At 53.4% G+C, this 24,212-nt stretch overlaps 1 protein-coding gene across 3 annotated transcripts in view; it reads right to left on the bottom strand.

Moving 5' to 3' along the window:
- PREX1 (phosphatidylinositol-3,4,5-trisphosphate dependent Rac exchange factor 1) overlaps nt 1–24,212 on the bottom strand; it is a 176,894-nt gene that overhangs the window by 41,779 nt on the left and 110,903 nt on the right. For all 3 annotated transcript variants that reach the window (XM_027621888.2, XM_027621889.2, XM_027621890.2), the window contains exons 8-14: nt 20,930–21,048; nt 19,390–19,539; nt 17,112–17,259; nt 9,657–9,757; nt 8,287–8,390; nt 8,045–8,094; nt 6,172–6,247 (exon numbers count right to left, since the gene is read on the bottom strand). In XM_027621888.2, coding sequence (XP_027477689.1) covers nt 6,172–6,247; nt 8,045–8,094; nt 8,287–8,390; nt 9,657–9,757; nt 17,112–17,259; nt 19,390–19,539; nt 20,930–21,048 — 748 coding nt within the window. The remainder of the gene's footprint in view (nt 1–6,171; nt 6,248–8,044; nt 8,095–8,286; nt 8,391–9,656; nt 9,758–17,111; nt 17,260–19,389; nt 19,540–20,929; nt 21,049–24,212) is intronic.

Here is a 24,212-nt window from a genome sequence, read left to right on the forward strand (position 1 = left end):
GGGGCCCAGGTGGCAAGCAGGCCCCCGCTCGGCAGCCTGGGAGGCCGCGGCAAGCGTCTGGAGCCCACCTGGCTTTCTGAGGCACTCACAATCCCGGCTCCCAGCCCATCCCTGCCCCCCTGCCCCCAGGGCCCTGGGGTGACCCACAGGGAGGTTCCTAAAGTTAGAACAACAGCAGGATTCTCAAGTTAACCATGGAATACGCCCACCCTGGACACCTGAAAGGTTAAGCCCCCTACCCCACATCCCGCCAAGTTGTGGGAAAACCTCAAATCACCGTTTTCGCCCCTCCCGGAGGAAGGCACGGGCACACTGCACCGCCACGTTCCCCTCATCTCCCCCACCCGCCCGCTAGCCCCCGTGCTGGGGCTCCAGCCACGCTGGCCTCCTTGCCAGTCCTTCCACAAACTACGTGCCCCCACCTCAGGGCCTTTGCACTTGCTCTTTCCTCCCCCTGGAATGCCCTGTCCTGGCTTTTTAGGTCTCAGTGCCCAAGTCAGCTCCTCAGAGGACACCGTAAAGTAGTCCCCCACCCCTCACCCCTGTGCATCCTCTCAGCCAATGTTCACCCCGTTACATTCATGACCTTGTAGGATCCCAGTGCTGCACCTGTCACGGTCTGAAACAAACTCACCCCTTCGCGCCACTGCTCTCGGGAGAATCAGCACCAACTATTCCGTGTCCTTGGGTTCCTCCAGGTGAGTGAGTAGGGTTTAAGGTCTGTCTCTCACTAGAACATCGGCTCCACATGGGCAGCAGCGGTTCCCGTCAAGGTTACCCATCTCCCCACGGCATCTAGCACTCAGGGAGCCACAAAACATCCCTATCGAGAAGCACCTGGGATGCCAGTGGCAGAGACAGAGCTGGCCCGGGCGATGGAACACTCCGGGGGGTCAGTGCGGCGGGCACTCCGGGCACATTCCTGCTGCGCCAGCACAGGAGCCGGCACCCCCGTGCCCTCCCGCGCCCGGCTCCTGGCCCGTCCCTGCTCCCCCAGCCCCCTGGCCCACCGACCTGCTGCCCTCCATCTGACGGCCGCTGCTTGGGGCGTCCTCAAGCCCGGGCAGCGCAGACCAAAACCCACGGAGCAGAGAAGTGCGGAAAGCAAACTCTGGACCTGGTTTCCCCAGGCTCACATCCCTGCAGGGCCCTGGCTGTGACCGTGGGCAAGCCCTAAACTCTCCGAGCTTCACTTCCTCGCTGGTTATTTTTTATTCCCAGATTTTGCCCTTCGTTTTCTTTCTTTTTTTTTTTTTTTAAAGATTTTACTTATTTATTTGAGAGAGACTGAGACAGAGACAGAGAGCACGAGCAGAGGGAAGAGGCAGAGGGAGAAGCAGGCTACCCCCGCTGAGCAGGGAGCCTGACGCGGGGCTCGATCCCAGGGCCCCGGGACCATGACCTGAGCCGAAGGCAGACGCTTAACCGACTGAGCCACCCAGGCGCCCCTGCCCTTCATTTTCCAAGGCCTCTGCCACCCCTGGGTGGTGCTCCCCGATCAGACCCCCCAGTGTGGGCTCCAATCGACACTGAGAGTTAGTACTACTATTATTGTTATTTACTCCTATCAAGGCGTCATGACAGCCCCCCACACGCAATCTTACAGGAGTGCCACACGTCTGTGTGTCCTGCGGCCTCAGTTTCCTCATCAGCAAGACAGGAACCGTACCTGCGCCTCCCTCAGGTTGTTGCGGGGAGTAAATGAGATGATAGCGCACAGACAGGATGAGAACAGACACGGAACACCGCCTGTCTACAGGAGGGCTCATCACCCCCTCACCCTCAGAGTTAAAAGGTAACTCGGACTCGTCCGAGGCGTGGGGCCCTCCCCCAGCCTCAAAGAACGAATTCTGAGAAATTCTAAGCCACTCTCATCAATCCCTGTCCTGGTCCCCCAGGGAGCGGTTTAGGGCTACATGTGGGACCCATCTGGCCAATGAGACTCAAGGGGAAGACCACTGGGGGGGGGGGTGGTACTGGGGGAAGTTTCCTCCTGCAAACAGAGCGAGAAAGCTCTCTCCAACTGCTCCTGTTGCCTGCCTTTGGCCATAGGTCTACGTAGATGTGATGCCTGGAGCCATGGCAACCATCTTCTGACCACAGGGCAACTGGCAAGAAAACAGCAAAACAGAAAGATGGGAAGAGCCCGGGTGTAAAGGGCATTGTTGAGCTCTAGGACCGTGAACTGGGGATGCCTAGTTACGTGAGAGAAGAAGGTCTTTACTGTGTAAGTCAGATTTCCTGTTATATGCAGCCAAAAGCATTTCTAGCTGATCCAGTGGGTTTCAATGAACATTTTGTTCCAAGGACTAGAATGATCTAGAAGGTCAAAATGAAGATGCAGTCAAAGCAAAATTACCCTCCCAGGCTACACAAGTATATATTTCCTTCTTGAATTCCTTGCTAAGTCACAAAGGGGGAATAACTCTTGAAATCAAAGCTCACCATAACCAGTCCTCAAGGACATCTCCTCATCACCAACCTCTCCCCAACAGCGGCCCCCACACACACCCTCCTGCCCCTTTCCCAGAGCCATATACCAGCTGTCTTCCAGCCATTTCATGGAAGTCATCCCCCTGCGTCAGCTCCAGTTAGCTTCCCTGTGTCCTCAGACCAGGCGAGGCCATGGCAGGTCTGCCAAAGTGACAGGCACCTGTGTGGTCAGCTGCCACCTTCATTCCACCACCCTTCTGCCTCCACTTGTGATGAGATGCTTGGGGCGGGGGGGGGGGGGGGGGGGAGCTGGTTCTCCTCCTTGTCGGAGAGCTCCAGGATGCAGTCCTGAGTGCCCCCAGCTCAGCCTCAAGCCAAGCACCTTGGGGTCTTGGAGACACATCTCTGTCTCTCACCTCCCATACCCTATCCACCCATCAATAAACTCTGTTAGGTCTACCTCCAAAAACTCCAGAATCTGAGCATGTCTCCCACCCTCCCCACGGTCACCCAGTTCCCAGGCACCCTGTTTTCCTGCCTGGAGTTCTGCAGTTGTCTCCTCCCCAGGCTCCCTTCTGCCGACCCCGTCCCCCTACAGCCCGTGCTCCACCTAAGTCAGTGCTGTCCCCTCTGTTCTCAGAGTCCTGAAGGGGCCCAAGCCCTCCCCAGAGCCCACGAAATGCCACGAGACTGGCCACAGACCAGCTTTCCTCAGCACCTCTACCTCTTGTTCACACCTCCCACTGCCCTCAGCTCACCCCACATGGAGCCTCCAACTTGCTGTCCCCCCAGAGAAGGCTGCACCCCACGCATCCCCCTGGCTCACTCCCCACCTTCCTTAGGTTTCTGTTCAAATGTCCCCACTCAAGAGAGCCCTCACGGACCCCTGTGAAAACTGCACCACCCCCACCCATGTGAAGGGTAAGTGCGCCCCCGCGGCTCCCGCGCACTCTACCCCAAGCACCGTGCTGGCAACTAGCATCAGCCAACACAGGACGGATGTATTTTACTTCTTGTTCTTATTTATCAACAGCCTCCCCAGCCCTCACCAGAATTCAAGACCCACGAGGGCAGGGACTTTTGTCTTAGTCACTGCTGTGTCCTCAGAACCTAAAACGGTGCCTGGTACACAGTCGGTGCTCAAAGAAAGAAAGGGAGGAGCTAATGAGCCCTCTTGTTGAATTGCTCTACACCCTCTCCTGACTCTGCTCATTTAAATACTGCCAAAGCTGACCAGGAACAGAGCGTCTGCGGTGCAGATGCCCCCCGAGCGCCAGGCACGCCGATCCTGCCCCATCCTCCACCCACCCACTGGGAAGTCCAGTGGGCACCCCAAAGGCAGCGCCTTCCCGCGCCAGAGGAGAACACTGGATTTCCCAGGCACCCGCGGGTTCCTCCGCTGTCTTCTCGTCACTGTAAAGGGTACTTCCTGCCTCCCAGGGCACCACGGCCCCAGGACGCATCCTTGCTTTCCATCCCACCCCAGAGCAGTACATCCCGTGTGCCCCATCTCCAGACATTTCTCAGACCCACTGGCGTCTCACCATCTCGGGGACCCACCTCACTCCCAACTCAGGCCTGGGATTCGCCACTTAGGGCAGAGTCCACATCATGCTTTGAAACCCACACACAGCTGTGGGCACCAGTGGAGCTCGGGCCACAGAGAGGGCCAAGGTGGGGAGAAGCGGCCGTTTCCGAGAGCCCGAACCCAGGCGTGTCTGGGCCCCAAGTGAAGAACCTAAACCACATTAGAAATCACCCCGCGTCACCCTCACCTGTGGCAGCACACTCAGGAGATGGCACTCCGGGGATCAGCTCTCCCCTCCCCCCAACACGGGCTGTTTCCCAGTCTTACTGCCCCTGTGCCCCCAAACCCTTCTGCAGGTTCGTCGGCCTTCCACACTGCATGTGATTTGGAGCCCCCTTGAACGCTTTGTGCAGGAGATGAGGAATTAAAATAACAGTTGCGTTTCCTGAGCAATTACTCTGTGCCAGGTGCCAGTCTAAGCACTTTACATGATTAACTCATTGAACCCTCAAAATAATCCAACGGGGAAGGTACTGTTTTAGCTTCACTTGTAGAAAGTGAGGCACAGAGAGGCTAAAAGTCTTATCCAAAATCACTCCGCTAGGAAGACACAGAGCTGGGATGTGACCCACGTCGGCCTGGCTATAAATAAAACATGCTCCGGCCTGGTTTCACTGGATCCTAAGGGGAGGGCAGTGTCACTCCATGGTTAGCGCTCTGCGCTTTCCAGATGTGCAAAACTGAATTCAAACCCGGGGCTGTTTCAAGACCTCCCTGGTCTTAGCATCCCACACCACAGCAAACATATTAAAATACACCCACATCCTACATTAATATGCTGTTTTGGCCCGAAAAAAATTTTTTCAAGGATTTTTCTAAACCTGCTTTTGAAGTTATTTGGCGCCAAGAAACATTTACTTTACAGATTGGCTACGATTTCTAGGCAATCATCAGGAATTGTGTGACATGAGAAAAATCCCACCAGCAAATTGTTTTCAAATGGAACGAGGTTTTTATGAATGCTAAATTTAACAATTAAGGAGGCTGACATAAAGCTGCGCTCTGTAAATGTTTAAACATTTATCCATTTTGATTTCGCAGTTGTCTCCTCGTCTTTGGAGCCAATACGTTCTTTTTACAGACTACAAATCAACATTCTTGTGAGCTCCCTGAAAAGTTCGCAGAACCAGGGTGAGACAGGCCCCTCCCAATCCCAGCTTTGCTGCTACGGGGCTGTGTACCCTTGAACCAAGTGCCTGGTCTCTCTGGGTCCCAGTCCCCCCCGTCTATAAATGGGTTGGAGGGCTCAACGCGGTAATGCACAAAACCCAGCCAGGGCCTGGCCCAGAGGAAGCACCCTGGGCGCAGGAGCCAAGAAGTATTGGAGGCAGGCTGCCAGAAGTTTCCATAGCATCACATGGGAGCAAACACCTTCGGGAAGCTGTAGCAAAACCAACCAATGCTTGGACTTCCCAAGCCTCTGCCCAGCCCCTGCCCCCTGGCAACTTATGTGAAAAGAATAACTTGGCAAGCTCCCCGTGGAGGCTCCGGTCTGGTGCTTTAGCATGAGACCGACTTGTCCCAGCTCACCCGGGACTGTCCCAGTTTTAACTGGAGGCCTCGAGGTGGCAGCAACCCAAGCGTCCATTAAGTAGACATTAATAGGCAGATAATATTAAAAAACAGATACATAAAACGTGGGCGATCCATGCAATGGACTGTTATTTTTCAGCCTCGCAAAGGAAGGCAATTCTGACCCAGGCCACCACATGGATGCCCTGAGGACAGGATGCTGAGCGCCACCAGCCAGCCACAGGAGGACAAAGGCTGTGTGACTCCCGCTCACCCAGGGTACCTGGCGCGGCCAAGGGCCTGGAGACAGAAAGCAGAAGTGAGGTTGTGGGGGGCTGCAGGGAGGGGCGGGTGGGGAGCTGGTGTTGACCGGGGACAGGGTTTCAGTTCTGCAAGATGAAAAGAGCTCTGGAGAGAAAGGGTGGGGATGGCTGCCCAGCGATGTGAGGGGATGTCATGCCACGAACTGCGTGCTGAACAGTGGTTACAACAGTTAAGTGTGACGTGTATTTTACATGAGTAAAAACTAGAGAAAAAACTGTTTAAAGAAATTTCAAGGTCCACAGCCCGGTCAGCCCCCGCCTGAGTGCTGGGCAGAATGAGCGGGCTGCTCAGACGCGGCGGGGGGGAGAGCTCACCTGAGCCAGCAGCCAGTCCACCAGCTTGCTCCCGGGCAGCACGGACTTGTACGTCTTCAGGTGGTAATCGCGGTCTCTGCGGGGGGGACGGAGTGCACGTGAGCACATCGGGGAGCACAGGCGTGGGAATCAGGGCCCCGGGTCTCTCCCTAGGCACATGCTCGGACGTGTGTGGCATCTAAACTCCCCCAGGGTCCTGGAACAAAGGGTCGGCTAACCTTGCAGTCAGACTGCAACCATTTCTCAGGCTTGGAAGCTGGCAAACAGGAGTTTATGTGGCCAGCCGTGCTGAGGCTGATGATCAAGTCTGGCTGGAGAGTTTCTCTCAGATTTTTAGGAACTGGGGAGCCGGGTAGGCCATGTGCGCACTAAGTGCTGGCCCCTGCCACTTCCTTCTCTGGGGGCTGACCAGGGGGTCCTTCTCGCGAGGGCCAGGCTGGACTGAGAAGGCAGAGGCAGGTCTACAGATGTGAGGGGTTCCCAGGGCCTGGACCCCCAACGAGGCCAGCAAACGCTGGAATCCCCTCCACTCCTCTAAGAGTGAACAAGAGTGGGGCACCTGGGTGGCTCAGTCGTTAAGCATCTGCCTTCAGTTCAGGTCAGGATCCCAGGGTCCTGGGATCGAGCCCCACATCAGGCTCCCTGCTCGGCAGGAAGCCTGCTTCTCCCTCTCCCACTCCCCCTGCTTGTGTTCCCTCTCTCGCTGTGTCTCTCTCTGTCAAATAAACAAATAAAATCTTTAAAAAAAAAAAAAAAAAGAGTGGGCAAGAGCTGTCAGGACAGGGGACAGAGGAATCTGCCGCTGGTAAGAATTAGGTCACCCTCTCTGTCCCTTCATCCACAACCATGAGCTTCATAATAAAGAAGATAACCAATGGCTGGCATTTATACAGCCCTCACTATGTGCCAGGCATCATTCAAATTTAATCCTCATAGCAACCCAAGAGGCGTGAGCTATTCTTATGCCCATTTCACAGAGGAAGAATCAGAGGTCAAAGAGGTTAATTACCTTTCAACTTTCATGTGACAAACACTCATTGAAGGCTACTCTGCCCAGCACTCTCCAATATGTACCCATTTTTCCATCAGTGAATATTAAATCAAATTTAAAATCACATTCCTCCGTCTCAAAGGCTTGAAAGCCACACGTGACTCACAGCTACTGTCCTTGACCCCACAGACACAGAGCACGGCCATCAGTGTAGAAAGGGCTATGGGACGGCACCGCTCTAGGTGCTGGCCAAGGGTCTGGGGACACAGCAGTGAGCAAACTCCCTGTCCTTGGTGAGTTTACAGTTCAGTGGGGAAGAAAGACAGCATATCAATAAAAAATAAATACGTAAGTATGTCAACCACTAACAAGTTTTAAAGAAGAAAGCCAAAGTGAAGTAAGGAGGAGAGTGCATACCAGATGGAGTTGCTTTAGAGAGGTGGGCAGGGAAGGTCCCTCTGATTTGGAGACATTTGAAGGAAGTGAGGGAATAAATATGCAGAGAGGTAAGGGAAGAGCATTCCAGGCAGAGGGAATGGCAAGCACAAAGGCCCTAAGGTGGATCTTATTATCATCATCCCCATTCCACAGAGGAAAATGTTGAGGCACCAGGAGGCTAAGTAACTCCGCCCAAAGCCACGCAGCTGGTAACTAGCAGCTGAGACCCAAACTGGCTCCAGAACGGACACCCTTCACCACCACCCTGCAGAGTTTCCCACAGATTGACTCACTTAACCCTAAGGACAAACATGGAAGGTAGACGCGATTATTAGCCCCATTTGATGGAGGAGACTGAGGCTCAGAGAGGTTAAGTTACCAGCCCAAGGCCACACAGCTGAAAAGAGGCAGAGGTGAAACTGGAGCAGGGAAAGAGTAACTTACTTGATCACGGGGGTGTAGAGGCTGTGAAGGCGGCAGTAAAGCCTCACACCCTGAAAGAGAAAGAGGGGGAGTCTGGGATCAGGCCACATCCTTCAGGAGCCTCCAAATCCGGGCTGCCGGGAGAGATGGCTCCGGGACAGAGCAGGGAGGTGGGGGAGGGCAAAGAGCACAGGCCACTGGGGTGCAGGCCTGCTCTGCAGTGGCCGTGGGGTCAGGGCTGTAGGGTAGGGCGGCATCCCTACCTTGGACATGATGTCCTCCAGCTCACTCCGGGCCTTGTAGGTGCCGTCATCATAACGGAAGCGGTACATCACCTGTTCATTCTTGAACTGGTGCTTGTCAGACACTGGAGGGACCCAGGGGGCCAGTTAGGCTGGGCCCACCGCCCACCCCCACCCATCACCACCCTGCACTCGACCAGGCTCTGTGCCACGCACAATTTCGCTGAACCCCTCTGCCCTCGCTCCTCTGCTGAAACCAGGTCCCCCTCCTCCGCCTGGGGCCCTGCTGAGCCCTACCACTTGGGGCCGGGGCATCCGCAGGTCTCGCACGAGGCCCAGAAATGCCCTGACCCAGCCTGCGTGGGGACCCATCTGGCCCAGCACCTCCTCGGTGCTAGGTCGCCAAAGCATGTGTTGGGGTGCAAGGCCACACAACCAGGATTTATGAAACTCTCTCTCCATACGATGGCCTTGGGGCGCCCTTGCTGCTTCTTTCCGTCCCTCCCCACCATGGGCCCATGAGCAGATCCTGGAGGCTCTGCCTTCAAAACATTCACAGTCTGACTCCACACCCCACCCTGCTCCAAGCCACTGTCATCTCCCGCCTGGAACATCGCGGCCCCTTGGCGGGCAGCTGCCCACGTGGCGGCCAGAGGGAGCCCGTGCAAGTCTGAGTCTCAGCAGGACTGCCGTCCCCTTGGCACCTGGCAGCAGCTTCCCATCTCACTCCGGGCAGAAGCCGAAGACCCCACGATCCCTCGGGAGGTCCCGGACCCCACTCCCTCCACACTATGCCCCGCCCCGTGCCCAGCCACCACGTCTCCTGGCAGCGCCCACACCCGCGTGGCGGCTCCCAGGACACGGGGCTCACTCTCCCGCCGGGGACTCTGCACCTGCTGTTCCCTCGGCCCAGAACCCCAGTGCTACCCGGCCCCTCGCTCGCTCAGGATACCTTCTCAGAGAGGCCTTCCAACCCCTATTCAAAACTGCCCACCACCCCCTTGCTTTCTCTCCCCCCACCCAGCACCGATCGCCACCTGGATACACAGATTGTACTGCTTTGGTTTATTACCTTCCCCCTCTGACTAGAACAGCGGCCCCACGAAGACGTTTTCACCTGGCCTGTTCTCTGCTACGTGCGCAGTGCCTGCCACGTAACGGGCACTCGATAAATATTGGCTGAATGGCTAAAACATCAATGGCTCTTGCCCTTTTTGAAGGGACTTCTCGAGGCATCCCTGCTTTGCTGGTGTCCCAGGTGAGCACAGGGCTTTCCGGCCCTGTGAGCAGATTTATAAGGGCATCCACGTGCTGAGGCTACACTGTGCCCGGTCTGAGGTCTGACCTGTGCCTCCCCACCCCAGGCCCGCCCGGGCCCAGCCCCCACTCACCATGGTGGATTATACCGTTTTCCAACAGGGCCTGGCCCAAGTTGACTCCTTCTTCGGTCTTGCTGATTTCACCAATTTCCAGAAGCCAGGCAACAAACTCACTGCCAGGAACATAAGATGCAGTTGAGAGAAACTCCCCAGTCTTGGGAACACAGGGACCAGCACTAAACTGGCTTGGCCCCACCCACTCCTGTGAAGGAGAGTTAGAACGTCCCACAGGAAAGCAAAGCTTGGGAGCCCACCGCCCGGGGGTTGCGCTAAGACCTTGTGCCTTTCCCTAAGACCAATGGCAGAGGGTTGGGTGTGACCAGACCCCAGGCCCCAACTCAGGTGCACTGGATGGGTGCATGGATAGATGGATGGATAAGAGGGAAGGAAGAAGGGAGGATGGATGGATGAATGGATGGATGGATGGATGAATGGACACATGAGTGGGGAGATAAATGAATAGGAAGTGAGCAGATGAATGGACGAACTGATAAACAAACGAGTAGGTAGCTGGAAAGACCAGTGGGCAAGTGGGTGGAGGGGAGCATGGCGGGGATGGGTAGACACTAAGTGAAGAGAGACCCGGGCAGATGGGTGGGGGAAACGGATGATGGATGGCAACATGGATGGATGAGCAGAAGGAACAAAGAACAAGCAGGCAGGAAGAAATAAGAGCCCAGAAAGATGACTGTGGAGAGTCAAGAGAGCTCATGGTGATCAGATCATGTCATTCTCCTAGTCAAACTCTCCAGTGGGCTTCCCCCTTGCCCTCAGAAAAAGATCCAAACTCTGCCCATGATGACAATGCCCCACACGAACTGCCAACCTCACGGATCTCATTTCCTATACCTTTCACTTCTTATGTTTTAGCCACACCCACCATCTTCTGCTACTTGAAAAGGATCAGACTCCTACCTACCTCGGGGCCTTTGCACTTGCTGTTCCCGCTGCCTGGAAACGCTCTCCCCTAGCTCCTCATGTTAAATCCTCCCTTCTCAGCAAAAGCAGCTCCCCACACAATCCTCACATCTCTCGGTTTTGCTTCCTTTTGAGCACTTATCCTTGTACTGCTACAGATTTATATGTGTTTATCAGCCATCTGCCCCACCAGAAAGTAATCCCTACGCTGACAGGGATTTTTGTCAATCTTACTCACAGCCCTACCCCCAGCACCTTAGAGGAGGGTCTAAAGCACAGTAGACCTCAATAATCATTTCTTGAACACATGAAGGAATGAACCATCAAACAAGAAGGAATGTTCTAGGGTCGGCAGGAAGAGTCTCTAGGAGAAAGAAGGGCTCACGAGCCCGAGGAAATCAGGCAGATCCAACGTGACCAGCCAGTGGGGTAGAGGCTCAGCCAGACCCCAGGTCCCTGCTCTTGGAGGCGCCCTCAGGCTCAGCGCAGAGCGCAACCCACTCCAAGCCAGCAGGAAAAGGGAGAGCCGGCAATGGGGCTGTTGCCACCAAGGCAATCTGTGTTCAATGAAAGCACGCGGCAGCGGGCCAGAGCACAGAGCTCTCCCGCTTATCGAAACCAGCTGTCCCGCCTCCAATTACAGGGCCAGAGGGGGCAGGACTATTTTTAGCTTCCCAGTGTTTGGCTGAGCAAAGCCTGCCTATGTGTAGGTAGTGGTGCATGCTGAGGCATTCAGAGAGCCCCGGATGCAGGCCAAGGTGGGGGACACAGAAGAAATGGATCTATTTTGTGGGGCGGGAGCCCCAGGTGGGGGGGAAGAGATTGTTCTAGGTCCTCCACCCCCCAGTTTTATTCTCAAGTCCCAAAAATCAGAGACAGGGGAAAGTTGCCAGCAGCTGAGGGAGGCGAACAGATGTTGAGCGCCCACTCTCGGAAGCTGGAGACTCGGCACCCAGCTGCCCACCAGCTGTCCCATCAGGGGCCGCCTCTGGCACCAACCAGCGGCGCTGTGGCCAGATGGGGGCAGGCAGTGACCCAGTGTCTTCTGCTAGGGCAAAGGAAGGCAGCCCAGAGAAGAGCAACTGTGACCCAGGTTTCTGCCCCAAGCTGGGTCTTACCCCTTTTAGAGCAACAAGGAAAGTTCATAGCTCGCTGGGCGAATTTGGGCAAGACGCTGTGCCCCTCTGGGCCTCAGTATGGTTGTTCTGACAACTACTTCACTCCGGGGCCTTCTGGATTCAGCAGCAGGTAAACCTTCACATCGTATCAACTCTCAAACTGGAACCCAGTGTGCCAAAACAGATAAAACTCATCTCTAACACAGGGACCTCGAGCTCTTGTAAATGAACACAAGGGGCTAGGCTGGAGGTGCCAGAGTGGCTCAGTCGGCGAAGCGTCCGACTCTTGATTTTGGCTCAGGTCATGATCTCAGGGTTGTGAGATCGAACCCCGTGTCGGGATCTGTGCTGGGCATGGAACCTGCTGAAGATTCTCTCTGCCTCTCCCTCTGCTCCTCCCCCACATTTGCTGGCTCGCTCTCTCTCTCTCTCAAAAAAAAAGGAGGAGGCAGGGCCAGGTTGAGGCTCTGTGGAACCAGCCAGGACTGCAGCTCCTGAAGACGCGAGCCACCCCTCCGTACAGCTGACGGCGGCCACATGGGAAGACCAAAGCATCTTACTTTCCAAGAGAAGCCGGAAATTCGGCATTTCCTGGGAAATCTCCCAACTGTTACATGTTGATATATAATCCAAAATTTCCTGAAAGCACCATGTGGCCCACATAAAACACACGCGTGAACTGCACTAGGTCAGTGGGGCACTGTTTGCCTCCACTGAGGGGCAAGGAAGGGTGTTCTAGGCAGGGGGATCAGCACATACAAAGGCCCTGAGTGAGAAGTAAGGTAAGGAAACCAGCAATCTGCCAGCCTTGGGTACAAAGAGCGGCAAGATCCAGCCTTTCAGAGAGATGTAACTCGGAGCGCCGAGCTGGGGACACAGACAGAAGGTCAGCCGAGGCCGGTGGGGACGGAGTCTGAGATTCAGGCAATGGGGCACTAGTTGAGTTCGCATGCGCCTGCCTTCAGCCCTCCTTCCTTCCTGACCCCCAGAATCACTACCAGGTGTCAAGCCCAATGCTAGGCACAGGGGACACACAGGTGTGTCTTTGCCATCTCCCTGGGACAGTCCCCTGAGCAGAGGCCCCGTGTACCACTCACCAGCCCGTAAGGCAGTCCCCTTGTTCTCACCTGTCGCCTCCATGAGGGGAGGACTGGAGGTTTTATGTTCGTCCCTGTAACTCCACTGCCTGAAGTTGCTTCCTGAACAATTCCTGTAGAAGCTTCCTGCAGCAACATCTGACAAACCATGACTGATCGGCTCCTACCCACGGATACCCTGCACCTGTGCATGCAGGTGGGTGAGACAATGAGGCCCCTTCCACCTCAGAGCTTCTACAACAGCAGACACCAGTGAATGACATCTAACCTCTGGCGGCAAGGGGGAAACCAAAGGCATTCTCTTCCAGGAAGCCTTCCCTGACTGCCCCTGCCAGTCACACCATTACCCTTGTCCCCTGACAGTTCCTCCATCCAGAGCCGGTGTGATGAGCTCATCCTTATCCCCCTCTTCTGCTTAGACTCTGAATGGCTTCCCAGAGCGCCCAGAATGAAAACCCGAGCCCGCCCCGATCCCCCTTACCTGCCCAATATGGCCCCTTCCCCCTTACCTGCCCAATATGGCCCCTGCCAACACCTGCAGCCTCATCTCCCAGTCCTTGGCCACTCCCTCGCTCTAGCCACACTGGCCTGGCTGTTCCTTACTTACTTACTCAAGGTTCATTCCAGCCGTGGGGCTCTCACACCTGCTGCTCCCTCTGCCAGGAAGGCTGTTCCCCCAGATCGTCTCATGACTGGCTCTTGCTTATCATCTAGAGCTTGGTTAAAACGTCTCCTCCCCTGAGAGGCTCTCCCTGACCACCCCAGCTGAAACATCACCCCATTTCCTCACCTCCTTAATATCAACCTAACTCACTGCTTGCAATATCCGACGACTGGCTGAAATCCCCTCTGTGCTGATGTTTGTCTAGTTGTCTATTTTCTGGCTCCCCACTGGACAGTTCTCTCCACGAGGATAGGGATTCATCTGTCCTGTTCCTGCTGGCACAGTAAGGGCTCAGTAAACACTGAATGAACGGCATGGATGCATGAATGAGTCGATTCTGTCTGCCCAACGCCCTGTTCCTCCCATGATGCCTCCACCACACAAATATCCAGATTTTATTCCTTGATTCTCTGCGCAAGTTCTCTGAGCACAGCAGAAACAGGCTACTCCACATTTCTGTCACTCTGGCCAGCACTGGGCTAGCATGCCACATGCATTTTCTCACTGAAGCCTCTGACAATCCTGTGAGGCATATTTTATTATTTCCTATTAACTGGTCATTTACTGAAGTTCAGAGAGGCTAAGAAACTTGCCCACAATCACACAGCTAGAAGGTGGGGGAACCAGGGCTTGCATCCAAGTCTGACTCAAAGCCCAACCCTCAAAAGTTATAAAGATACATCAGACACATTCTGTATTCATAGATTCCCCCTCCAGCAGTGCAGATGGATATATGGAGAAAGGAACAACCAAGGAAAAATGAAATGTGCTAAACAAAGATATAAATGGATACACACAGCAGAGTGTGGTGGGAGAGAGTCCTGGATTCAAATCCCAGCCCCCCACTTGTGGCTCTGTGACCTTGTACAGGACCTCTTCTCTCTCTGTGCCTTAATTCTCTTAGCCTTAAAATGGGAATAATGGCAGTGACCTGCCTCACAGTGTTGTCTGTGGGTTAAAAGGCATAGCTGCCTGCCAGTGCCTGGAGCAGAGAAAGGGTTGATAATTATGTCTTGGTGGCTATAGGTTCCTTCCATCCAAAGGGACCAAGGATGCTCCTGCAGGAGACTTGGAAGCTGAGCCCTGGCCGGGAAGGAGGAAGGTCTTGAGCCCTGGGGCTGCGCACAGAGCAGAGCTATGCGAGAAGAGTTTTATTAGAACAATCTTCTGCAGGAAGTCTGGTCCTTAAGGCCCCGGTGATTATAAAACAAGCTTCAATCCTGGCCCTGTTTCAAACGGGCGGTAAAAGAAATCTCCCTAATCCTTCCTGAGGAGACAGAACACTCTGCTGAAGCTCTAATCACAGGCAGGCTATCCTATCCGGCTGGACTGAGCTCCCCAAGGGGCTTGGCAGGAGGCGGAGAGGTCGTCTGACCCGGGGGGGGGGGGGGGGGGGGGGCCGGAAGCAAGCCCTTCCCGAGAGAAAAACCTCCTTTCTGCCCAGGGATTAAAGACCAGCTGATGGAGATGAGCCAAGCTGCCCCTTCCCCGATTCCCAGAGGTCTGGGGCCCAGACTCTTCTCTCCACACACCTTCCCAGGGAGCTCACGGCTGGGGTTGCTGACCCCTGGGGGCAACAGGGCAGCCCGTCCAGGGCAGTCCTCGGCCACCCCTCAGGAGACCAACCACCCCCAAAAATCTCCTTCCTGCTGCCCATTCCACCACAAGCCTCAGGCCGTGACCAATGAGCTCTGCCCCAGCTCCATACTTGGTCTCCAAAGGCCTGCCCAACACTGGCACTTGAATATCCCCAGGCATTTCAACCTTAGCGCATCCAAACCTGGCTGCCGCTGCGCACTGTCTCTGCATCTTCTTCACCTGACTTCCAGGATGCCACACTTGCCCCAAGTGCCTCCTACCTCTCTGCCCGCTCCCTCTTGGGCTCTTTCCTCCAGACGCTGGCAGCCCCAAGGCACCTGCCTCAACTCTCCCTGCGTGTCCCCTTGCAGAGTTCAGTCCCATGGCTTTAAAAACCATCAAAATGTTATGATGGCACGTGGGTGGCTCAGTCGGTTAAACATTTGCCTTTGGCTCAGGTCATGATCTTGAGGTCCTGGGATCAAGCCCCACGTCAGGCTCCCCCACTCTGCAGGAGCCTGCTTCTCCCTCTGCCTCTGCCCCTCCCCCCAGCTCATTCTGTCTCTCAAATAAATGAGTAAAATCTTAAAAAATAAATAAAAATGCCCACATGCCCTGCATTTACTCCTTCAACCCAGTCTTTTCTCCCCAAGTTAAGATCTATATCCAACTAACGAGTCAACATCTCCATCCGAGTGTCTAAGAGTCTCAAGGGCACCTGTCCAAAAGGAGCCTCCAAGCTCTACTCCTGCCCCTGAAACCTGCTCCTCCATCCATCTCCTTCCCCTTCACAGCAAGAGGCAACTCCAGCCTTCGAGGGGCTCTCAATCCTCAGCTCCCTTTTTTCTCACCTGGCCAGCAAATGCGGTCACTTTCAAAATGATCCAGAATGCAAGCACTGCCCCCATCTTTACTGTGACCCCTTTGTCCAAATCACCTCTCCCCTGGTCCGGGGCAAGATCATAACACAGAGGGTTGTATCCAGGGCCTCTTCAAAAGCTTTTGGGAAGGGGGAGGGTTATAAGTCAATACATTCTAAATAAAGTCCCTGCCTCCCAGGCAAACTTCTCTCCCCTGCTGGACCACAAGCTCCGTGAGGTTGGCATCCTCTGTGTCGACCACCACGTTGAGCGCACAGCAGGGCGGCACACAGCCTGGCAATTTTAGTGGGACTGTGTAGCTGCCGCCCTCACCAGGTGAAGGAGATGTAAATCTGGGTTTAAGATACACCTGTGCTCTGACCCCCTTGATCCTTGGTTATAAAATGGGGGCAGGGGGTAAAATGTTTTATTACTGGGAAGGAATGTATTTCCCAAACAGAGACATTGGAGGCCCTCAAATCCTGAAAGCTGCCAGGAGCCTCCCCTTCTCCCTCACGTGTAACCCAGGCAGGGAGGCCTCACAGGACACCAAGCCTGCCCACACCTTGGGCTCTGGGTTCCAGCCTCTAGGACTGCGAGGCGGTAAGTTTCTGTTTGAGCTGCTCGGCCTGCAGTGTGCGGGGATGGCAGCCTGCGCAGACTGATGCGAAGGCCCACATCTGCTCTCCGGCGCTTCCAGCAACTCTCTGTGTTAAAAACCTCTTTGCTTGAACTATCTATAATGGCTTCTGTTTTGAGTGTGAGGGCAGTGTCTCTCAATCCATGGTGGGCAACCCATTAGTAGTTTGTGAAATCAATGCCATGGTCTCGCTTCGCATTATTTTTTAAAAACAAATGGAGAAATGAATAACATACAAAGGACAAGGCAGAAGAGCAAAGAAACAGAACAGAAAAAGACACATACTTTCAGAGCATACCCAGCACAGTAAGTTCTGTGAAACTGGCTTCAATCATGTTACGTGGACATGTGCGCCAGGTTACAACATAAAATTTACATTCTGCAGTGAGCTGTGGTAGGAAACATTTGAAAGACCTGACATGGGGACCCCACCATCCTTCTTGACCTCTGAGGTCTGTTAAATGAGGATTCAGGGTGCTTGAGGGGCTCTGCCCTGCAGGGCTCCGGGGGGAGAGCCAGGTGGGAACAGCAGCCCACCTGCGGCCCGGGACCAGCACAGGAACCCCTCAGAGGCCTGGGTGGGGCCACTCACTTGCCGAGGAAGCACTTAGGGACGGTGCTCAGTTTCCTCCGGCGGTCCTTGATCAGGTTCACCTTCTTGTTCATCATCATGTGGTAAAGCTTCTCCCCCTTCTCCGCAATCATGACGTAGGCGTCCCGCTCCATGCCCAGCTTCAGGCCTACGGGGGGGGGGGGGGGGGGGGCGCACAGTCAGCACTCAGGCGAGCACCGGCGCTGGGGAGCAGAGGGGGGCAGGCCTGCGGCTCCTGGAAGCCCGCTGCCCATCTGCCCGCCCGAGTGCGCCCCCCCCGCGGTCATCTATAGAGCACTCCCTGCGTGTCAGCCACTGCTTCGGGCACCTTCACACAACGCTGTAGGGGAGGGAGGCTGATCGCCCCCATTTTACAGAAGGCAAAGCTGAGGCCCAGAGAGGTTAAGTTCTAGGGTAATAAGCAGTCAAGCTCATTCAACCCTTCAACCTGAGCATGGGTTTCCAAATTCAGAGGTTATCAGGAAGCCTACTGAGTTCTTCCTTCCAGCCAGGGAGAAAAATCTGCCTGTTTCTCTAGACAATACTCACAGAACCCTGACCAGATCCCTGCCCCACATTTTCTACTTGGACCCTGTCCACTCCTGACAACAGCAATGACAAATAACAACAGAAAATGCTGGAAGCTTCTACTATATGCCACTTAATCCTTAAGAAACCTGTAAGGCAAAATTATCCCAAGAAACGGAAGCCCAGAGAAATGAAGCTGTCTGTCTAAGGTTACCTGACTAGAAGTGGCGGCACCAGGATTTTGACCCAGAAAGTTTGGCTCCAGATCTGTGCTCCTGATCACAGCATGCACCACCCCTGTAAACCCAGCCCTGAGGTCAAGGTTTGGACAACACTCAATTCTAACGGCTGAGGCCCACTGAGGCCACACCCTACTCGTGATCGCATATATACCCTGCAAGGACCACAGCCCTCCATTCTAACCACAAAGACACTGATCAGCCACACCCAGGCCAATCCACACCCCTGAGCCCCACCGCCAGCCCTGACCAGTTTCAGGGCTCACAAGCTTGCCAACCAGGGGCCAGCTTCAGTAGTCTGTTTGGCCTAAAGCCACTTGAATAAATTTCGATACAAAATTTAAAATCAAGAAATATCACCTGAAAACTTAAAATCTAGCTTCTGCCCATAGTCCTGAGCGATGGTGGTGACTTGCACATGGGTAGAAGTAGGGAGGAAAGGGAAGTGGGCAGATGTGGCAGAAGTAAAGGGACCCCATACACTGAATTTGGGGAGTGGGCAGAAACCAGGGATGGCACCAAGAGTTTGAATCTGAGGCCCCAGGCGAAGGGAGGAACCTGGTACTGAGATGAGGAACCTCCAGGTTTGGGGCGGAAGACAGGGTGGAAATTAGGAGTTCTGATTAGACATGGCAAGTGCGAGAGGTCTATGACACACCCAAGTGGAAGGCTGCAGATACAGAGAAAACTATACCTCAGTTTCCTCCTTTGCAAAGGTGGGAGCGGGGGTAGGGCTTTTAGGATCATGTGTCAAATTTCCAAGTATGGTCAAATCCATACCGCATTTAGCACCATTACAACCCTGTGCAGCAGGAACTTTTATCCCCACTCATCAGACGGCATCACTGAGGTCTGGAAGCTAAAGTAACTTGCCCCTAGACACAGCACAGCTCCCTTTTCCCAGATCCCTGCACAACAACCCAGAGCCAGGTCCCAACCCCACCCAACCACCACACCCAGCCCCAGAAGGTATTAGGCAAGCCGCCTCGGGGGAGCCTGGGCCCAGAGAGATCTGTGACCACAGCTAATGAGCAGCCCCCCAGGGATCTTCCCCCCAGATGCAGACTCTGAGTCTCAAGCACAAAGAACCCCAGTTGAAGGTAACAGAACCATGGGGGAGACAGAGGCATGGAGGAAATGTCTTGGCTACCACCGCTCAAGTGTGAAGGGTACCACGAATCCCAGGGTGACCAACCATGTGACCCTTGACCCTTGGGCAAGTCCCTTCCACTGGCCCTCAGCGTCACCATCTGTCGAGTGGGCTCTAACGGATGCCCTCAGGTGATCCAAAGTACCACCAAGTTATAACCCAGCCCCAGAGCTCTCTGCTCCCTCAATGACCTGCGTCTTGTAGCTCCAGCCTCTCTGGAAAGGGCCCTAGGCCCCCTCCCTGGACATAGTCCTCACTCTGCAGAAGTGACCAGCCTAAGGGAAGCCATACACACCCCAGGATCCCGGGAAAGCCCCCCGGAGCCACCGCTCTTCGGAGGCCCAGGAGAGGGCGCACTCACTCTCACGCTGTTCCCGCTCGCGGATGATGGCGTCCAGCCACTTTTGCTTCTCCTCGGCCGTCTTGGCCATGCAAACGAACCACTTGTTTTTGGCCGTGTTGTGGATCTTCCAGCCGTTGGTGACAGTGTAGCCGTTGCTGTGGTAATCCGCTGGCGGGGGAAGAAGACCAAGGTGGGTCAGCCCGGGCTCAGCCACACAACTCTGAACATTCCCCACTACACGCTTGAAAGTAAGGTCACGGACCAGCACGTCTTGCTCCAGAAAGACAGGGTGGCAGGGGCATCAACAGGATAAGGGTCTGAGAGCTGAACCTGGAACCCTTCAAATGCTCACTCCCTCTCCTCTCTATTCTCTCCAAAGAACAGAGGATCTGCAAACGAAGACGCCCCCCACACCCATCAACTACAGGGGCTTCAAGACCCCACAGTCTGGGCACAAATGCAGGAGTCCTGGAGCCTGGGAATATGTCCCAAGCTCCCTGCCCATCTCATCTGGGCACTGGGGCCACTTAAAACCTAGTGCAAACCCAGCAATGCCAAGTCCGGGGGCCCCTATGCACTGCCGGCTGGGATGGGGACTGGCCAACCTCTGAAAACAGGCTGTCAGTTTCCAAGGAAGCCGAAGCTGCCCATACCCTAAATCCGAGGAGGGGTCCACAGGTTTCGTGACACTGCCAAAGGAGTCCGTGTCTCAAAACCTGTTAGGAACTCCTGCCCCTCGCCAGGCTCAAGGGTACATACACAAAGAGGTTCACACAAGACTGCTCACGGCCTCACTGTTCATAACAGCAAACAGCAGAAATGACCCAAATGTCTATCACCAAAGGCATGAATGAGTTTTACAGTGGGAACCAACACCGTGCAGAAAGCTACATGCAGAAACACAAAGAGAGATGCAAAAGAATATACAATATTTTATGACACTTCAATAGGTATATAACACTATATCTCTATAACTACATGTATATATTTAAAGCTACTTAATCTGCATATAATGACATAATCTTTTAAAGAAAGTTTTGAAAACAATTTTTCATTAAAATGTTTACTAATGCATACTTAGGAGATAAAAATGTTTTTAAAAAAGCAAGAAAATGATCATCACAAAATTTGGACAGTTACTTCTGGGATGTAGGAGGTGCTGCTGTGACCAAGGAGGAGTGTGTGAGGACCTTTGGGGGTACACACAGAGTTTTACTTATTAACTTGAATGGGGACTACCCAGGTGTTCACTCAATGTGCTTATGTTTTAGATACTTTTCTTAGGTAGGTCACATTTCAAATAAAAGAAAAAACTGAGGGACACCTGGGTGGCTCAGTCAGTTAAACATCAGACTCTAGATTTTGGCTTAGGTTATGATTTCAGGGTCGTGAGATCAAGCCCCACAACGGGCTCCATGCCCAGCGCATTGGCCTCCTTAAGATTCTCTCTCCCTCTCCCTCTCCCTCTGTCCCTCCCCACCTCTTAAAAAAAAAGACTGAACAGAGCCACAGAGCAGGTGGGGCTGGGGCTTAGGTGGGCCTTGGGGTTAGGGTCTACCTGTCCCATCTTCCACATTCTCCACCTCCATGACTTCAGTGTTGATTCGACCCCTGAAGATGTAGAGGGAGCCATTGATGGACTTGGTCCTCTTGGTGGATTTCTTGCCCCCAGTGACCCTGAAAGACAGCGGGAAGTCAGCAACCCCTATGTCTCACCTAATGGGGGCTCAAAAGAGCAAAGGGAAGCAGAGCGGTAATCTGGAAGGGTGCCCAAGATGGCAGGAGCACTGCACCGGGCTCAGAAGCATGGGTTTTTGGTTGGTGGATGGGTGACTTGAACAAGTCACTTCTCCATTCCAGACACAATTCCTCCATCTGGAAATCAGGCTAGTCGCCTTGCTGACCTCACAGAGCTATAGCTAACCAGTTTACATTGACAAGAAACTAACCAAAAGCAACAGAAACTCATTCCTCTTGGCTAAAAAGTAGGGGCGGGGCTCTCAGAGTGACTAACAGAGGGGTACCTTCCTGAAATCTGACCAGAGAAGAAGGGTGCCTGGAGTAGGCAGTCCACCCAACCATCCATGTCCACCTGCCCACCATTCATTCCCTCACTCAGGTCCATCTGCCACTCACTCAGTCACTGAACAAACATCTGACCAGTGCTTCCTATGGAGAGGATGCCAAGTTGGGGCCAAGGGGAGTCACTCATCCATGCATTCAACAAGCACTTTAGAGAATACCTACTGAGTGCCAGGCACTCCACTAGCTGCTGGGGCTGCAGCAGTGAACAAAACAAAGTCTCTGAAAACTCATCCTCCAATACGAGGGGGCAGGGGCCACAGAGACAGAAGCTAAGCAGAAAAGTCAAAGACAAGTTATGTCAGGAGTGCTAAATGTGTGGTTAAAATAAAGCAGAAAATGAAGTCTCAGGGCTCGAAGGCCACTGTGTGGTACACGCAGGCCCCTCTGCTCCTCCAGGTGGGTGATGTTCCCAAATCTATTTGCCTGATGTGCACCTGTTATTGTAATTGGGTAAACTACGTATTATATACATGAGAACATATGAATGTGGAAAGAGAGTTGTCTCCCTGATCATTAAGTTGACTGTTTTGGAAAGACTTGATAAAGGTGAGTTGCTTTTGTGTTAAGAGTGAACTTACCCTCAAAGAAGAGACCTTGGCTCTAGATGAAAAGAATGTTTAATGAATGCAATGTATATGTTTTTAATTAAAAAAAAATATACTGAAGGTTTGTAAAAATAATAATAATAAAGCAAGGAGATGGTTAGGGAGGGTGGGGGGCATGATTTTAACTGGGACAGGGAAGGGAGAGGTGGTCAGGCGAGGCCTCATTGAAGAGGTGGCTTTGGAGCAAGGGAGGAACCTGGAAGGGTATCTGGGGAGGAACATTCCAGGCGGAGGACACAGGCCCCATGCCATGTTGTAAGGAGCAGCCAGCCAGCTGGTGGCTGAAGCTGAGTGGGTGAAGGCGAGTGGGGGGCCAGGGTTCAGAGTGGCCACACAGGCCAGATCCTGCGGGGTCCTCTGGGCCGTGGTAAAAATGGGCTCCTCCGTGTGAGATGGGGGCCATGGAGGGTCTAAGCAGAGGAAGAACATGATCTGATCTAGGTTATAAAGGACTCCCCATGGCGGCCTGCAAAGAAGGGACCGCAGAGGGGGCCAACAGAGAGCAGGGGGAACTAGAAGCCAATGAGCAGCGCAATGGTTTGTGTGTGCCAACCCATGCGTACCTATACAGGTGTGCGTATATACAAGCTTCTATAAACTTTTCATTAAAGTATAAAATCCATACAGGAAAAAAATGCCCGAAGAAGGATGGGGCTTGTTTAACTTTTATAGAGTGAGCACACCTCTATTATCCCTATAAACACCCCCAAAGCCCCCCACCGTGCCCCCTTCCCAGTCACCCCCCCCACCCCTGCCCCGTCCCCCCACAAGGGTCACCACTATCCTGACCTGTGACCCCGTGGCTTCACTCTGCCTGTTTTGGAACTTCACATACATGGAATCACAAAGGGTGATGGCAACGGGTATGTCGGTTGCTTCCCGTTTGGCACTGCTGTGACCATTCCTGCACGTCTTATGAAGAACACACGTGCACGTCTCTGCAGGTGATCTACCTAGAGGCTGAACTGCTGAGTTACAAGGGATGTACACGGTGGGCTTCACCAGAGAATGCCAAGCTGTTTTCCAAAGTCGTTGCACCAATTCTCCCTGCCCTGGTAGAGTAAGGAACATTCCAGTGGATCCCCATCCTCTGTAGCTAATTTCCATGTTGGCCATTCTGGTGGGCACGGAGTAGTGGCTCATTAAACATTTCACTTATATTTCCCTGATGAGTAACAAGGCCAAGCACCTTTTCATGTCTACTGGCCATCTGGTCCTGTGGGCCATGCATGGGCTTTTGTGAAATGACTGTCCCTTGAGCACTTTTCTGTTGGGTTGTCTTTTTCTTAATGATTTATAGCAAGAGTTGGCAAACGTTTTCTGAAAAGGGCCAGATAGATAGTAAACATTTTCAGTTAGGGGGGCTTCATGTCTCTGTGTCAACTACTCCACTCTGTCCTTGCCGCAGGAAAGCATCCACTGACAACACCAAAACAAATGGGCATGCCGTGTGCCAATAAACCTTTATTTATAAAAACAGAGGGCCAAATTTGGCTTATAGGACTTCTTAATACATTCCAGATGTGAGTCCCCTGTCAGTTACATGGATTGCGAAGATCCCTAGTCCATAGCTTACCTTTTTACTCTCTTCGCAGTGCCTTTTGATTTGTGTTCTTAATTTTAATGTAATTTGATGAATCTATTTTTCCTTTAGAATGACACTTTTTGTCCTATTTAAGAAATCTCTGCTTACCGCCAGATCATGAAGGTAGTCTCTTATGCCTTCTTCTGGAAACCTAATTGCTTTACCCAGCACATTTCAATCTGTGATCCATCTGAAGTTGATTTTTTTGTGTTACTGTGTGAGCTAACAGTCAAGACTCATTTTCCCCCATTGGATATCAAACGAACCAAGCATCATTTATTGAACTGCCCTGGCACTTTTGTTGAAATTCAAAGGAACACTTCCATGGGGGTCTGCTCCTGAACTCACTCTTCTATTCCACTAAACTCTTTGTCTGATTCGGCACCAATACGACGTTGTCTTAATTACTGCAACTGAATAGTAAGCCCGGCTACCAGCAGCACGAGGCCCCCAGCTTTGTCCTTTTTCAAAACTGTAGAGGCTATTTTTGTATTTCCAGGTAAATGTTACCATCATATACACATACGTACATAAAAACTCCCTCTTAGAATTCTTATTGGAATGAC

Source organism: Zalophus californianus, chromosome 8 (genome assembly GCF_009762305.2).
Source record: "Zalophus californianus isolate mZalCal1 chromosome 8, mZalCal1.pri.v2, whole genome shotgun sequence".
Classification (NCBI taxonomy): domain Eukaryota; kingdom Metazoa; phylum Chordata; class Mammalia; order Carnivora; family Otariidae; genus Zalophus; species Zalophus californianus.